Source organism: Zootermopsis nevadensis, unplaced genomic scaffold, assembly GCF_977971745.1.
Source record: "Zootermopsis nevadensis isolate Lab colony 2312 unplaced genomic scaffold, Znev_1.0 Znev_ptg000058l, whole genome shotgun sequence".
NCBI lineage: Eukaryota > Metazoa > Arthropoda > Insecta > Blattodea > Termopsidae > Zootermopsis > Zootermopsis nevadensis.
The window spans coordinates 66,715-83,592 of record NW_028259189.1 but is presented as its reverse complement, the minus strand read 5'-3'; the positions used below and the strand labels follow the sequence as shown (position 1 = coordinate 83,592).

The 16,878-nt window shown below is 39.7% G+C and overlaps 1 protein-coding gene across 4 annotated transcripts; it reads left to right on the top strand.

The window, feature by feature from the left end:
- Positions 1 to 5: 5 nt before the first annotated feature.
- LOC147871322 (sex-determining region Y protein-like) lies at positions 6 to 16,618 on the top strand. Of its 4 annotated transcripts, none has more exons than XM_087339924.1 (8): positions 6 to 140; positions 7,537 to 7,609; positions 8,365 to 8,569; positions 9,280 to 9,374; positions 10,022 to 10,212; positions 10,471 to 10,614; positions 11,188 to 11,271; positions 11,828 to 11,947. In XM_087339924.1, the coding sequence occupies exons 2-8, from the start codon at positions 7,552 to 7,554 to the stop codon at positions 11,909 to 11,911; spliced, it is 861 nt and encodes a 286-aa protein (XP_087196050.1). In that variant the 5' UTR covers positions 6 to 140; positions 7,537 to 7,551; the 3' UTR covers positions 11,912 to 11,947. The 4 variants fall into 4 exon arrangements, with proteins under 4 accessions (XP_087196050.1, XP_087196048.1, XP_087196047.1 ...); XM_087339922.1 differs by lacking the exons at positions 6 to 140; positions 11,828 to 11,947 and adding exons at positions 5,930 to 6,290; positions 15,492 to 16,618; XM_087339921.1 differs by lacking the exon at positions 6 to 140 and adding an exon at positions 5,930 to 6,290 and having other exon boundaries at positions 11,828 to 11,948.
- The last annotated feature ends 260 nt before the right edge of the window (positions 16,619 to 16,878 follow it).

Here is a 16,878-nt window from a genome sequence, read left to right as displayed (position 1 = left end):
TCACCGGAAAACATTCTTCTTAACGAAGACGTCGTTAAACAGCCTGGCTCTCATCGAGTCTTCCCGAAAGAGGGATGGGTGTCTACCCTGGGGGACCATCAGACAGACCTCATCCTCGTCACTTGTGACTGAGGCGCAAGGTACACGTGGACACAAAATTAATCTTGGTCTCAACTCTCAGAGAGCAAAGTAAACGTACATAATTCACTAGAAAATGATTCTTTGAAGTCCAGCAAATTTAAAATGTCTGAGAATGACTATTAAAAAAGCAAAATTGCAATGCATTTAACATTTTTTGGTTTTCCTTCTGACAAAATCACTTAAAATAATGAAGAGTTGCTGGAAGTCTGGGGGGCATATCTGGACATCTAGAAAGACGTACATAAACATCACACTGACGAGGTTTACGGACTGTACTCCACAATTTACTGTATGCACAGAATTAAACGACACTTACTGTCTGCTGCCAGCCATCCAATGTTATTTTGAAGGCTCTTCAGCTCCCTCATATGCATTTCAGTAGGATTTACCTGAGGACAGACACAAAATGAGTTATTTTATAGTCCAAGAATTCTCTGCAACTTGATGAGGTTAATATTTATTATGAAATTGTTGTCCCAGTCACACACAAATCGCATGTGCCTTGGCTGTTTGTGCTGCACTGCAATTGATTTTCGTTTCTGCCAGAAAATATTAAGAAGACCTCACTTATAGAAAGAGAAATTAAGGCTGTGTCAGATAACGAGGCCTTCCTTGTAATGAATGATTTACCTTTAAAATTAGCATGTTAGGAAACGTTTCAAAGCTTTAATTGCAATATACAAGTCAGTTTATGATTAATCTGTAATACAAAACAACGATCCTGAGAAATTAAGCTGTTCACTCAACAATAACTTTCCTCTAGACGAAAAAATTAAGACTGAAAACAACCTTTAACAATGTCTGAATGCGACAAGTGACCCAGTCATAGGTCCCTATCAGCTGTTTAGCTTAGCCGGAATTCAAGTAACTTTGTTGATGATGGCGGACGTGTGTTGCTGCTAGCATTTGAATTCTTAAGAATGACATACAATCCCTCAAGATAACGAAATAATAATATTTGTTTAAATCTTGTCAGTCACAATCACAATAAAATTCCTATTAAATATTAAAATATTACTATAATTAGCATGTAAATATTTAAAATATATTAAATGATGTTCTCATCGAAATGTTCGATTTACATTAGATCATCACTTTTTACACGACATGTTTTGAAACAAAATTAAATTATCAAATATATTATTTTATTTTCTATTTCTAATTTTATTAATATTCATTTAGTCTTTATATTATTTACTTTACAGGATGATAACAAAACGTTCACCCACACAAAATCATGTTAAGCACGACATACATATACAGAACAACTTTGAATACGATATTAAAAAATACAATAAAATCTGGAAGAAAACTTCATTTGAAATCTGATAAACATCTGACTAAAAGTTGCATTTAAGAAATTATATTTAAGTTTATATAATTTTATACACCTGAAGATGGTTCTTTTAGAACTGAAACATGTCGTGTAAAAAGTGATGTTCTAATGTAAATGGAACATTTCGATAGAGAACATCATTTAATATATTTTAAATATTTAAATGCTAATTATAATAATATTTAATAGGAATTTTATTGTGATTGTGACTGACAAGATTTAAACATATATATATTTATCACAATATGACGCAACTTTATCATCTCAGAAATAATAATATTAATAATAAGTAGGCTCACCCATTGTGAAGAGCTGGAGACCTCCATGTCGCAGGCAGCAATATTTGAATAAGAAATTAAACACGTTGCAGGAAATATTTTCACTATATATAGAATTATCTTGTTCTAAACTGCTCACACCACCATTCGTTTCACACTGAGGAAAGCCAACCAACTACTGAGTAGAGCGGAAACCAACCAACCAAAGAAGCTAACTGAGGGCGGAGGCCTGCGCAAGCGCAAGCATCGTCCCTACCTAGGTGAAACCATTCCTGCGCACAAGACGCATTGCTGGAAATGGTAAACGGTCGTAATATAAGAACGGAAATTTTGCTAACGCTAACGGGGTTTCGTCGTGGCGGGAGCCTCGACCATTCAAACTGGGATTTGTTGCTGCTGATGGGAGGTTATCCTGTCAGGCAAGTTGTCGAAGGAATTTGGTTGGTTGGGTCTCTGGGGTATGAACCCAGAGAGGGAGGGGCCGTTTCGGCTGAAGGCCTCTGCGGCATGGGGGGAAGATCACTTCAGCTGATGGCCTCCATGATCGGGGGGAAGGGTGGCGGGCCGTGCCCCTATTAAGTTATACCCTGGCATTCGCCTTACAACTGAGGAAAGCACGAAAAACCTCAGTCAGGGTAGCCGAGTAGTCTAACCACTCGTTGTGCTGACTTGGCCGTCTTTTGGGGATGGCTTCGGCTGGCCTGCTGAACATCAGTCGCCCTCGGTTGCCCTTGGGTGAACTCTGGCAGCCCTCATTCGGCACGAGTGTCTTCCGAGTTGCCGAACTAAGGGGTTCCCCACACCAGCTAACCTCGAGTCAAACCTCTCAGTTAGTGCTCTGATGTGGTCGGCAAAGAAAGGGACCCCCAGATCCTCATGTATTTGCCTGTTACTAACGTACCAGGGCGCGTTAGTAACAATTCGAAGACACTTGGATTGCAGAACTTGCAGCTTCTGGACGTGGCTGTGGGCAGCTGACCTCCAGATCGGGCATGCGTAATCCATTATGGGACGGATGAGCTGCTTATAGAGTAGTACACCGTTCCTGATTGACAGGCCACTTCTCCTATTGATAAGCGGGCCTAGCACACCTAATCGTTGCGCTGCCTTCTTTCCCACTTGGTTGACGTGCGCCGACCAAGTAAGCCCGGCGTCAAGGGTGACCCCCAGATACTGTGCTGTTTTGACCCATTGGATCGGCTGTCCGAGGAACTGCACTGCTCGGGGCTGTTGGATGTGTCTTCTCGCGGAAATGAAGAGAACCGCGGTGCTCTTCGAGACGTTGATAGCAATCCTCCAGGCCCTGAGCCAGAGCTCAAGTCTACTGAGGTAGGTCTCCAGATACCTGACGAGAAGCGTTGGGCTACGGGACGTGACTACTAGAGCCGTGTCGTCCGCGTATTGTGCTAACTCGACGTGGCGGGACGGTGTGGGTATGTCGTTGACATACAGACTGAAGAGCACAGGGGAGAGAATTCCGCCCTGCACAACTCCAGCCCGCATGGTACGACGTGTGGACATGGCCGACTGGAAGGATGTCTGGAATGTCCGGTCAGCGAGGTAGGAAGAGATGGTTTTTACCAAGTACGACGGGAAGTTGAGGACGGTCAGTTTGTATAGGAGGCCTTGGACCCAGACTGTGTCGAAGGCTTTGGCCACGTCCAGGAAAACCGCGCCGGTTAGCCGCTTCTCATCAAGGTTTCTGTTGACCCTTTCGACGAGGCGAGCCAGCTGTAACGATGTGCTGTGTCTGGGTCGAAACCCAAACTGCTCGTCGCGCAGCAGCCCGCATTCACTGACCTCGTGTAGGACCCTCGTTAGTAGGATTTTCTCGCAGAGTTTGCCGACCGTGTCGAGAAGACTGATGGGTCTATAGGAAGAAGGTAGCGTGGGGTCCTTCCCCGGCTTCAGTATGGACACCACTCGAGCGTGTTTCCATGCCGAGGGGAAGTGTTGCCTGCGAAGGACCGCGTTGAACACTTTCGTGAGAAAGGTTACCGCGCGTCGTGGGAGATGTTTCAGGACCCTGTTCGGTATACCGTTGGGGCCCGGAGCCTTGCCAAGCTTGAGTCCCTTGATGGCCTGGGCGACCTCCGATGGACTGGTTAATTTTGGTTCATTTACAGGGGCATACTCGTATGCTCGCATCGCCTCGTTAACCATGTCAATTGTAGTCAGGTCCGACGGGTAGTCTACCGGCTGGAACTGGACCTCAAGGCTGTCGGCTAGGGCTTCTGCCTTCTCGGGGTTCGAGAGAGCCAGTCCTCCCATCACTAAGAAGGGGGGCGACGGAGTGGGGACTCGCATCACACGCTTGGTCATTTTCCAAAGCGACTGGTCCTCGCAGTCCAAGGATTCGAGCGTGTCGCTCCACTGTTCGTTCCGCCACTCGTTGAGACGATAGGTCACCGACCTCTGGAGTCGATTGACCTGGGTCTTAAGAGCGGGGTCTCTTGTGACCTGCCATCGCCTCCTCAGCCGGTTCTTCAGGCGTATTTCATCTCGAATACTAGCGGGTAGAAGCGGTCGCCTGTCAATGCGGGGTCGAAGCTTGGGAGCGGACGCTGCTGTGGCTTCCAGGATAGCACTGGTCAGCTCCTCGACGCACTTGTCAATTTCTTCCTCGTCGTTTACCACGGGGTTCCCCGGTAGTCTGCTTTCGAGGCAAGCCTGGAATGCAGCCCAGTCCATTCTCGCGAAGTCCGGGCGATCAGGCAGGTTTTGAAAGGACGATCGGCACGTGGTGTCGACGAGGACGGGCAGGTGATCTGAGCTGAGTGCGGGGCAGACAGTCAGGTGCACCGGTAGGACGAAGTCCTTGATGAGGACAATATCAAGGACGTCAGGTGTGGCGTTGTGTGTGTAGGGAGCCGTGGTTGGAGAATCCGGCCCGTAGATGAAGCAGGAATTTCTGTTGGCGTAATCACGCAGGAGCGAGCCCCTAGTAGAGATAAGGCTAGAATTCCAGTCCGTGTGTTTCGCGTTGAGGTCACCAGCCAAGAGGACCGGGAAACCCCCGCTCAAGCACTCGGTCAGGTCCGACTCTATCCATGGCCGGGTGGGTGCAAGGTATGCCGCCACTAGCTTGACTTTCCTGGTTGCCAGTACCAGGTGAATGGCGGTTGCAGCTTAGGTCGTTGCAAATATTCCGTCCCAGTCAGAGGCCGTGGGGGTAAAAACTTCGAAGTCCTCCCTCTGTAGGCCTTATCTCCGCCTGGACCAGCTTAATTTCTCGATTTCGCACGCACAGTTCACGCTGAGGCGAAAAATCCAATTGTCGGCAGTTGGTAGTCAGTCCAGTGCTTTAAAAACATTCGTGTGCACAAGAACTTGTCAATGGGGCGCATTTTCATACACCTTTTATTCTTATCCACCAAACTACATGCTTTATTCATCCGCCGGTCGAATGCGGTAAATTATATTACCACAAAAACTTTTCCGTTATTTTTGTAACATTGCAAATTGTACAGCACTTTACTTTTGAGACATCTGGTGGCATCCGTGTTAGTCAACGTCGTCGTTTAATACGCCCGTAAAATTACCTCAGAAACAAACATCCTAACAGGGACTCGAACCGAGGACTGTATTCGTGTCCGTGACCTTAGACCCGGTAATTTCCTCTCCGGAACTAAAGAAATTTGCCTTGGCGTCGATTTCTTCTCGTGGGTGCTTTCCCGTCAACAGAAATCATCTTTGTCGGGTCTCGAACTCAGTGTCGAGGCCTTCGTCTCCGAAATCTCCTCTTCGAAGCAAAAAACTCTTCTTCTGTCTCGCTTAGTTTCGGAGCCAAAGGAACCGCCCTTGAAGGAAATCGAACTCAGGACACTTCTTCCAGAGTTCTTACCTTCCTGCGTTCTCTTATTGGTCAAAATGAATAATCGGGATTCGAAGGAAGGAAACATTTTCCCTGTCGCAGGGGCGATGGGTTCAACAGCGGCCGGGGCCCTCAATAATCGTCTTAAAATTAAAAAAGTATAAAAAACACGACGTTGTTTTTAAACAAGTGCAAATTAAACCGCAAAATTTACTTCAAGCCTCCTTTCATTACTTTTAAATTAATTTCCTTTCACACAGAAAATATTTAATATTAATAATTGACTTCTTACATTTATGATGGAATGTCAAAAAATTATAACTTTGAGTAATTCAATTTGTATTTCTTTAACTACAAAGAATGTGTAAATATGAAACGCAGGTGTTCTTATAAAATACGAACACGCGCAACAATCTCGGCTGGCATGCCATAAGGTTCATTTCTCATTTCTTATGCACGCCTGAATGAAACGTATTGCACTCCCTCTACTGACTGTTGCGCCATACGTGACGTCACACTTTTATGGTATAAATAGCAGTTACGCACGGCCCGCTCTACTCAGTAGTTGGTTGGCTTTCCTCAGTGTGAAACGAATGGTGGTGTGAGCAGCTTCTAGAACAAGATAATTCTATATATAGTGAAAATATTTCCTGCAACGTGTTTAATTTCTTATTCAAATCTTGCTGCCTGCGACATGGAGGTCTCCAGCTCTTCACAATGGGTGAGCCTACTTATTATTAATATTATTATTTCTGAGATGATAAAGTTGCGTCATATTGTGATAAATATATATATGTTTAAATCTTGTCAGTCACAATCACAATAAAATTCCTATTAAATATTATTATAATTAGCATTTAAATATTTAAAATATATTAAATGATGTTCTCTATCGAAATGTTCCATTTACATTAGAACATCACTTTTTACACGACATGTTTCAGTTCTAAAAGAACCATCTTCAGGTGTATAAAATTATATAAACTTAAATATAATTTCTTAAATGCAACTTTTAGTCAGATGTTTATCAGATTTCAAATGAAGTTTTCTTCCAGATTTTATTGTATTTTTTAATATCGTATTCGAAGTTGTTCTGTATATGTATGTCGTGCTTAACATGATTTTGTGTGGGTGAACGTTTTGTTATCATCCTGTAAAGTAAATAATATAAAGACTAAATGAATATTAATAAAATTAGAAATAGAAAATAAAATAATATATTTGATAATTTAATTTTGTTTCAAAACATGTCGTGTAAAAAGTGATGATCTAATGTAAATCGAACATTTCGATGAGAACATCATTTAATATATTTTAAATATTTACATGCTAATTATAGTAATATTTTAATATTTAATAGGAATTTTATTGTGATTGTGACTGACAAGATTTAAACAAATATTATTATTTCGTTATCTTGAGGGATTGTATGTCATTCTTAAGAATTCAAATGCTAGCAGCAACACACGTCCGCCATCATCAACAAAGTTACTTGAATTCCGGCTAAGCTAAACAGCTGATAGGGACCTATGACTGGGTCACTTGTCGCATTCAGACATTGTTAAAGGTTGTTTTCAGTCTTAATTTTTTCGTCTAGAGGAAAGTTATTGTTGAGTGAACAGCTTAATTTCTCAGGATCGTTGTTTTGTATTACAGATTAATCATAAACTGACTTGTATATTGCAATTAAAGCTTTGAAACGTTTCCTAACATGCTAATTTTAAAGGTAAATCATTCATTACAAGGAAGGCCTCGTTATCTGACACAGCCTTAATTTCTCTTTCTATAAGTGAGGTCTTCTTAATATTTTCTGGCAGAAACGAAAATCAATTGCAGTGCAGCACAAACAGCCAAGGCACATGCGATTTGTGTGTGACTGGGACAACAATTTCATAATAAATATTAACCTCATCAAGTTGCAGAGAATTCTTGGACTATAAAATAACTCATTTTGTGTCTGTCCTCAGGTAAATCCTACTGAAATGCATATGAGGGAGCTGAAGAGCCTTCAAAATAACATTGGATGGCTGGCAGCAGACAGTAAGTGTCGTTTAATTCTGTGCATACAGTAAATTGTGGAGTATAGTCTGTAAACCTCATCAGCATGATGTTCTGTCAATTATGATGCTTATGCATCTTTCTAGATGTCCAGATATTCTCCCCATAATATCATTATTTCATTATTTTAAGTGATGTTAGCAAAGGGAAAACAAAAAGTGTTAAATAGACTGTAATAAGAATTCTCCACATGAAATCAATTTTGGTTTATTATAGTCACTGTCAGACATTTTAAATTTGCTGGACTTGAAAGAATCATTTTCTAGTGAATTATGTACTTTTACTTTGCTCTCTGAGAGTTTAGACCAAGAATACTTAATTTTGTGTCCACGTGTCAGAAGCCATCTTATTTCTTGGGCCTCAGTCTCTAGTGACGAGGAAGAGCTCTGTCTGATGGGTCCCCCAGGGTAGACACAATTCCCTCTTTCGGCAAGACTCAATCAGAGCCAGCCTGTTTAACGACGTCCTCGTTGAGATGAAAACACAAAACTGTGCGTCTCTTATTCACAATTCACATATTCTCTGTTATACTGATGTTACTGAAACCTCGCTCCTTCTTTACACACAACCACATTCAGATACGTCAACAGCGCATTTTATTACTTACGCTTCATATGTCTGTAACTATTCAGTAAAAAAAGCGTCAAGTACACTGGAGATAGCCATGTTTCTTTATATAATGTTGGCCATATTCTGATTATTATAGTTTTTATACATGGATTCCATCATTCTTTCAGGAAAAACTCAGGAACATCAGCAGCTGCAAGTTACAGGGCAGCCAGAGAAGATCGAAGGGAAGAGGAAGGCGAAAAGGTGCCAAAAAACACCAAAGTGCGCAAAGATAAAGAGGCCGCCTAACGCCTTCATGATCTTCTCAAATGAATGGAGAAAAGAACTGGCTGCCCTGTACCCTGCAGACAGCAACAATCAGATCAGCGTGAGGTAAGTTGTAATACAAAATGTACTTCAGGACAATTACGTGTTAATAATTTAATGTGCAGAGCATTCGTGAATGACAGATTGTCTTCAAAGATATTTGAATTCAGCGGACATGTATGATCATTGAACGTACGTGAATGATGATAAACATGGCGACGGTGCGAACCTGTAAAATTATATGTGAGAAATTTCTCGTGTTCAGAACGCGCACTTAGAAATTTGTACTTCTAAAAGAGGGGGGGGGGATATTTCGTGACGACACTGATAATTGCGGTGTTGATAAACTATGAGACCTAATAATTAAAAAAATATTGGCTCTTGCAAGATTCGATTCACAAAGTCAGCACTTTAAGCTGAAGGCTAATTTGCTTTCCATTGCTGGATTATAAATTTATATTTACCTTATTATAAAATGAACACAGGATATTTAGGGCAGTAGAGAAGTAGAATTTATAAGTCCGCCCGGAACTATTCTTTTACTGTAAAAGTGCAAAGATCCAAAATTGACAGAGAAAGCATGAGGTGAATTCGAATTGGATATATTATTTCCCTTTGCTGAAAATGTTCTGATCGTCGAGAACAGGTGAAACATTTTGCACGCCGTCATACGCCACTGCCTTTGCCTTTACCCAGCTGCAGCCCTTGGATGATGGTCCTCCGGTGCGTCCTACAAACTGCCTGTGTTCTTACAACTTCTGCTTTTCTATTTGCAGACTTGGATGTATGTGGAAGGCACTAAAAGGTGTGCAGGACGATTATTTTGACCGCGCGCGACAGGCGGCCGCGGAGCATAAGAAGAAATATCCCGGTAAGTAATTAATTCTCTTTTAACCTCAAAAAGCAGCAAGAAGCTTCCAAAAAATGTACCCGAGAATTACGAGGAAAATCACAGATTCAGATTTATTTGGGATTGACTGCTAGCGATTTTAAGTAAGAGAACTTTTCAAGAGACTTTACTTTTAGCAACATATTTTAAGATTTGAGTCGATCAGAGCTGGAGTGGCAAAAGTCAACAAAAGCACAGAAGGCGTATTTTTTTCCTTATATTTCGAGTTCATTTCCTCCCAAGTCTACACTGTATCAAAATCCAGAATTTAATTATCATCCTCAGCCTCACCACCGCGAAAACCCATCAAAGTCTTAAAGTGACTTCAACTTCGACACTGAGGCAGTACTTTACCCGGAAGACCTCCCTTTGATGCCACTTCAGTGTCATTAATTTTTGCTTCGTTTTAACAATCGCAATAGAAATATTAATTTTGTATTATCAGGAGCTTTCACGGCGACTAATTCGATGCCAACGTTTCGAAGAAAGATGCATTGTTCTGTTCCTGTCTTTCTGTAATATATGATTTATGAATGTCGCTGATTTTCCTTCTCTGATGTCAAATCACGAGATCACAAGCGACCGTTAACGGAATGCTGTGACCTGAATGTCATTCTTTCCGATTTCAGGTTACATCTACATCCCAAATGAGGTCCGCAAACAAAAGCGCCTCCGGGAGGAGACCCGTGATAGGAAGTTGAGACGCCAGTCAGGGAAGCGACGCTCCACCACCGCGCAGAACAGCAGCGCCCTTCCCCTCCCTATCCAGGAACATCAATGGGGAGGATTCCCAGCCACACAAGACGTCCTATCATCAGAGGTGAGTCGTCGTCGTCATTACTATTTGGACGAACTCACTCGCCTGCCATCTGCCGTCAGGTTGAAGCCTGTAATTTATATAAAAGTCCACACAACTAGAATAAGTCCAGTGTCTTTCACCTTGAGCTTCGTCACAAATTCCTTCACAACCTGCATCCTAAGAGATCGCGTGCCACGAGATATTCGCTGTACGTGTTTCCATACTTGTTACCCATAATTCCAATTGCAGTTCTGATCCAAATGTTTACTTCCTTTCCAGATTTCTGACGCAACAATAAATCCAAGTGCAATTAGTGACATGGCATTTCAAGAAATTCTGAAAGAGCTTAATTTGTCTCCTGAATATTGCCCACCCAACAACTATCTTGGATTCCCAGCCACACAAGGCGTCGCTTCGTCAGAGGTAAGTCGTCGTCATTACTATTTGGACGAACTCACTCGCCTGCCATCTGTCGCTTTCACATGGAAAACGAACAAGTGTGGAATGTCAGAGGCGAAAGATGATCAGAGTAAACTCCCGATTGCCGCTGTTTGTAAGAGCGCATTGCAGTGGATTTTATTTAGGAGATTCCACTATTTAAATCCCTGAAACTCTGCTCTACGTTTTAAACATTAATTTATCTGTTTTCTGTTTCTTTAAAAATAAACTGGCTGTGGACAGGAAATATATGTTACAAAAAGTTTATATTTATAAGGACATTAATTATGCACACTCACCATTTTTCTTGACCTACGAATATTACGTCATTTCCTACTTGAGCACTGAAATCTCCTGTAATTAAACTTTTATTCCTGTTAGCCATTTCTGTTGGGTTTACATCAAAATCCTCTGTCACATTTTTACCAGATCCCATTTGGAAAGCGTGCATCTGCAAAATATCCACATTAATTTCCATCGTACTATTATATTGCATGTCGTATCAATACTTTGTTTCATTGGTTGCAGCCCACTAATCCACCACTTTCTGAATTTCAGGGACAAAATAGAAGCAGCGAATATGAACTGCCATTTCACGAAGGGTTACTGGACGCCGACCTTCAGCAGTTCATTAATGATGAGGTTAGTGTCAACTCTCCTTTGGATTACAACAATTACGTGGGCCGAACACTGATTCGTGGAAGCATTTGACCTATTTCCAGCCCTCCAGAAAGTAAAGTAAAGTTTGTCCCGCTATGCGCCATGTAGGCGCTTGGGGTGAGAGGAGGTATAGCTCCTCTCTTCCTTGACCTCGGCACTAGATGGGGGGCTTTACCCCCGGGAAAGGACCCCGGTACCCATTGTAGAGGAGGCTTGGTGGGCCCCAGAGCCAGTCTGGACGCAGAGGCTAGAGGAAAAATCCTCTGCCCCTGTCGGGGATCGAACCCCGGCAGCTAGTCACTATACTGACTGAGCTATCCCGGCTCATAGCCCTCCAGAAGTTACCCCAAAAACTGCTGAATCAGGTTGAAGCCTGTAATTTATATAAAAGTCCACGCAACTAGAATAAGCCCAGTGTCTTTCACCGTGAGCTTCGTCACAAATTCCTTCACAAGTTGCACCCTTAGAGATGTGTTTCTATACTTGTTACCCATTGTTTCAGTTGCTATTCTGATACAAATGTTCATTTCCTTTCCAGATCCCAGAAATGGACAATGAGCAATATGCCCCCATTTGGGAAGATATCCTGAATATTCTGAATTCAGAAGATTTTAGTATTTAAATACTTTGATTCTTTTTAGAAAATATGTTACAAAGTTTTTTTGTTAAATCGTTTTAGTTAAATAGTTAAATCGTTTTAGTTAAATAGTTTAATCGTTTTTGTTAAATAGTTCAATTATTAATTTTTTGTAAAATAGTTGTTTTTAAATAGTTAAATTGTTCAGTTTTTGTTAAATAGTTCAATTATTAATTTTTTGTAAAATAGTTCTTTTTAAATAGTTAAATTGTTCAGTTTTTGTTAAATAGTTAAATTATTAATTTTTTGTAAAATAGTTGTTTTTAAGTAGTTAAATTGTTCAGTTTTTGTTAAATAGTTAAATTATTAATTTTTTGTAAAACAGTTGTTATTAAATAGTTAAATTCTTTAGATTTTGTTAAACACTTAAATTATTAAATAGTTTCTAATTAAATATGAATTATATATTTAAGGATATTAAATAAAAAACATGTTCATAAAATTCTCTGTTGTTATTTTGGCAAAGTAATATTTCAACGAACTTGTCGCCCTCATTGCACTAGTGGTTAATGTGGTCACCACTGGACCCAAGATACGCGGGTTCAAATCCGGCCAAGGTCGGTGGATTTTTAAAGGGTGATAAAAATCCATAGCACAACTTCCTTCGGAGGGGAATTAAAGCCGGCGGTCCCATGCCTTAGATTTAGGGCACGAAAAAGCATGAACGAGATGTTTCGTAAGCAAAACTCGCTGGCCACATATCTCCTGATTCCTACTAGATGGCTCTAGCAGACAAAAATAAGGACTGATTAGAAATTGTGTGGAGGCAGTGGGCTGGTCACTCACTACTGGCAAATGCACACTTCGAAAAGACCAGGAAGACAGAATACTTTAACTTGGTACCACAAAACACGAGTATGTGTACTGAAACAATTAGTAACAATATTCTGATGTGGGGGAACATTTTTTATTCCAACATTCTCAAGGTAACAAATCATCGCTGCTACTTACACTACATGACTGAAACTTCGGGCTCTGAATGCATGTTCTTGTAGGAGATCCAAAACAACCCAGAAGGCTCAAAATTTTAATCACTTTTCGCTTATGTAAGACATGCTTAATTTGGCCCACAGTTTAACAACGCACTCCTCTGCATTTGTCTTATTACCAGACATATTTCGTTCTATGTAGGATTTGAGGTTGTGATGATGCAAGCAATTTTTACTTTTTATTTTATCATACAAGTATCAAAACCTAGCTCAGTGTTCTGCCAACATCTCTCTGGAGTCAGCTTGATTGTGTATAAATATAAACAATTAGTCCTATTTAATGACCGTAATATAAAATAATGATTTTCTGGCTTGCCACTTTGAAACGCAAGATCTAAATTCACAACACTTACAGCATCATCATGGTACTACAAACTAATTATTCCGTGCTGACATCAAAGACACAAGTTATTTGAATACGCAAAATCAAATTAACACGCTCTGGCATTGCATAATGCAAATAAAAATATTAAAAAATTGTGAATATAAGAAAAAGAAAGGTCTTTACCATTCTCTTAAACACAACAAAGGTTGACCTCAACATGAACTGAAGAAGAGGTGAACTGTACCAAAATCACTCACAAACTGGAATTATCATAAACACAATTGCAGTGATGTAAGTTTACGTGTTTATAAACACTGGAAGACCATTTGAAGTTTGTGGAAAATAGATAAAAATGTTATTCAATGTCTTTTAGAAAAACTATTGTCAAGAAGAAAATTCATGGAGAAACTAAAAACATTAAAACATGGGAGACATTACCAACCTATATAAAACCCTAAGAGCGAATGAATATAAGGAACACAATATGTACACTGGGAACTTTTGTTTTGCAATATCATTTTTACCCGTGGTTAACAGCTTGCAACAATCTGAGAGAAACTGATTTGCTGGTCATAATTGATCTTCCAAAAATGTTTAAATGTTTTGGATTTCGGGGGCCTTTAACAAACTTATGACTTACATGCTTCACGAAAAGAAAAGAAAAACACGAATCTTACGCCAAACATGTACAGTACATGCAGGTCATTCTTTATTTAAGTCTCCAAAGAAATTATGAGCTTCTGGAGATCCAACTTGCATTTAGTAGTTCAGAATATAATAAAGGAATTTATAAAAATTAAGAAATATTGAAATGGGTGACATGACTTGTCTGCTGCCAGTTCAAGAACTACCATTTAGAGGTCATGAATTATCTGAGTTGCCCCTTGACAGAAGTATTTGTAAAGAATATTTTGAACATTATGAACCTCTGCTGAATGACCTTTTGCTAAGGCACATCTCTGGCCATTGAAAATAATTTGTTAAAAGCCCTCCATGAAGTGTTGCTAGTTGACATTTCAAGACAAATTCAGGAACCACCTAATATTGGATGAAACTTCTCATTTCCATTTTGTCATGAGGTACATTCATGATAGTAACAGGTCTTTCTGCTCAAACCATTTCTTTCTGTGTTCGCAAATTCTTACATTTTGGTTCATACATTACAGACAGGTCTGGGTATAGATTTTATTCACAAAATAAGAGAAATTCAAAGTCACGTGCAAAATGAACATGACACACTTCTCAATTTTCTAACAAAAACCAGGGAAATGAAGAAGGCAAATCCTGACACAGAAAATTCTGCAGAAGAGAAGTACAGAAAACTTTTCTACAAAATTACTGCTACTACATAAGTGAGAAATTTTACATACATAACTTTAAGGCTGCCTTTCCTGAACAGCATACACAAAAAGTGCCCGTGTATTTTTTACATTCTATTCTTCATGAAAACCTTGAAACCAACAGTAGTCCGAGCTACTGATATTGTTGAAAATAAGCCATAGCACTGAACGGGACAAACCAACAAATTAAGCAGACATCACACAAAATATCATTGCTGGGTAAAAACTCAGAGCACTGAGAAATAAACAGTCCATTCTTCTCTGTCATTCCAGCGAATGGTGCATGACGGCACAATCCTTGTGTTTTAAGTCACTAAATTCAGTAACCGATACTCAGACGAGAACAAAAATATGATCTGAGACTGTTGAAACCATAAGTATTGCAACTGTGTTTGTCGGCATAACTGTAAGTGGTTACACAGGCGGTTGAAATTAACGGATAATGATTAATTGATTGATTACATAAATCTATATTTACCTTATTATAAACTGAAGACATGATATATAGGCCACGAAGGCATACTATGAGCCTGAAGTTCTCTTTGTAATTTTTATATTCTTGCATTTGACCTATTTCCAGCCCTCCCTCCGACTTGTAAATTCCGTGCAGATGAAAATCACACGACATAAAAGTTACAACACCAGGTCAGGTTATGACAGGTAGATGAAACAGAGGGTAAAACAGAAGTCACCCCAAAAAATGCTGAATCAGGTTGAAGCCTGTAATTTACATAAAAGTCCACGTAACTAGAATAAGTTCAGTGTCTTTCACCATGAGCTTCGTTACAAATTCCTTCAAAACCTGCATCCTTAGAGATCGCCTACCACGAGATATTCGCTGTACGTGTTTCCATACTTGTTACCCATAATTCCAGTTCCTATTCTGATCCAAATGTTTATTTCCTTTGCAGAATCCAGAAATGGCCGACATTGAATTTGCGTCCTTCATTGAAGAAATAATGAATCTGCCCGTTCAGTTACGTAGTTTGTAATTAAAAGGTTAAATAGGTTTACTTAAATAGATACATTCCTTTAGTTAAGTAGTTACTTTGTTTTATTTAAACAGTTAAAGTTCACATATTGTATATTTCAATTCATTTATTAAAGTGCTTGACAACAGCCAAAAAGGCCAATAACAGCCAAGCACTAACAACAATACAGACATTACAATACAAAAGCAAACAAACAATGAACTGAAAACATAAATGTACAATATTGATTTATTGCATAATAACTAATAAGTAAAAAACTAAATGTTATAGACAAGTAAAGTAATAATTAAACTAAAAACAGTTTAATTTTGGACAAACAACATACACAATAAAATGTCATACTAAGTAAACAATAAAAAACCATGATTATTGTTTAAAAAGCTGACTGACCTCAGCAAGCAAAATGCAATCTTTGTTAAAGATGTCGATGGTCCTACAGACTGCATTGGCAGCAGAAACACTTCTGGCAGAGGGACTGGCCTTGAAATTACGTTGTACAGTAAAGGTAGAATAGTCTCTGATAGACCTAGTAGGTATGCAGAGACTAACTGTATCAACAACAGATGAGCAACTAATTTTGCCTTTAAAAATATTCACGAGGAATAGAGTATCCAAAAGCCTCCTCCTTAAATGTAACGATAAGAAATTTAATCTAACTAATATATCGTCATAATTATAGGCACAAACGCCATTAAAGAATCTCGCGTAACACAGAGCTACAAATTTCCTTTGAATCCTTTCCAATTTAAAGGAATCTGTATTAGTAATAGAGTTCCAAACAACAGAAGCATACTCAATTTTGGAACGGACTAAGGTACTGTACAAGACCAAAAGGCTATCAACAGTGGAGAAGGAAGAAGTAATGTACCGAATCAAACCTAGCATTTTCAAGCTCTGTGATAATATATAGTTGATATGCTGGTGAAAATAGAGCTTACAGTCCAGTAGAACACCGAGATCTTTAACACAATGGGAGCGTGCCACCAGGTTGTTACACAATTTGTAATTAAAATAAATACTGTTTGTCTTCCGGGTGAATGATATAACAGTCGTTTTACTTAAATTAAGTTGCATCCCATTCACAAGACACCAATTTTGCACTCAATGGATGTCGTGCTGCAACAGTTTGCAGTCATCAACATTGCTGATACTCCGATACATCTTTAAGTCATCAGCAAATAAAAGGCACTGTGAATTATGTATGGAGTCGCAGATGTCATTAATGAATATATTAAACAGTAAGGGGCCTAGGGTGGAACCCTGAGGCACTCCACACTTAACACGATAAGGATACGAAAGAGTTCCA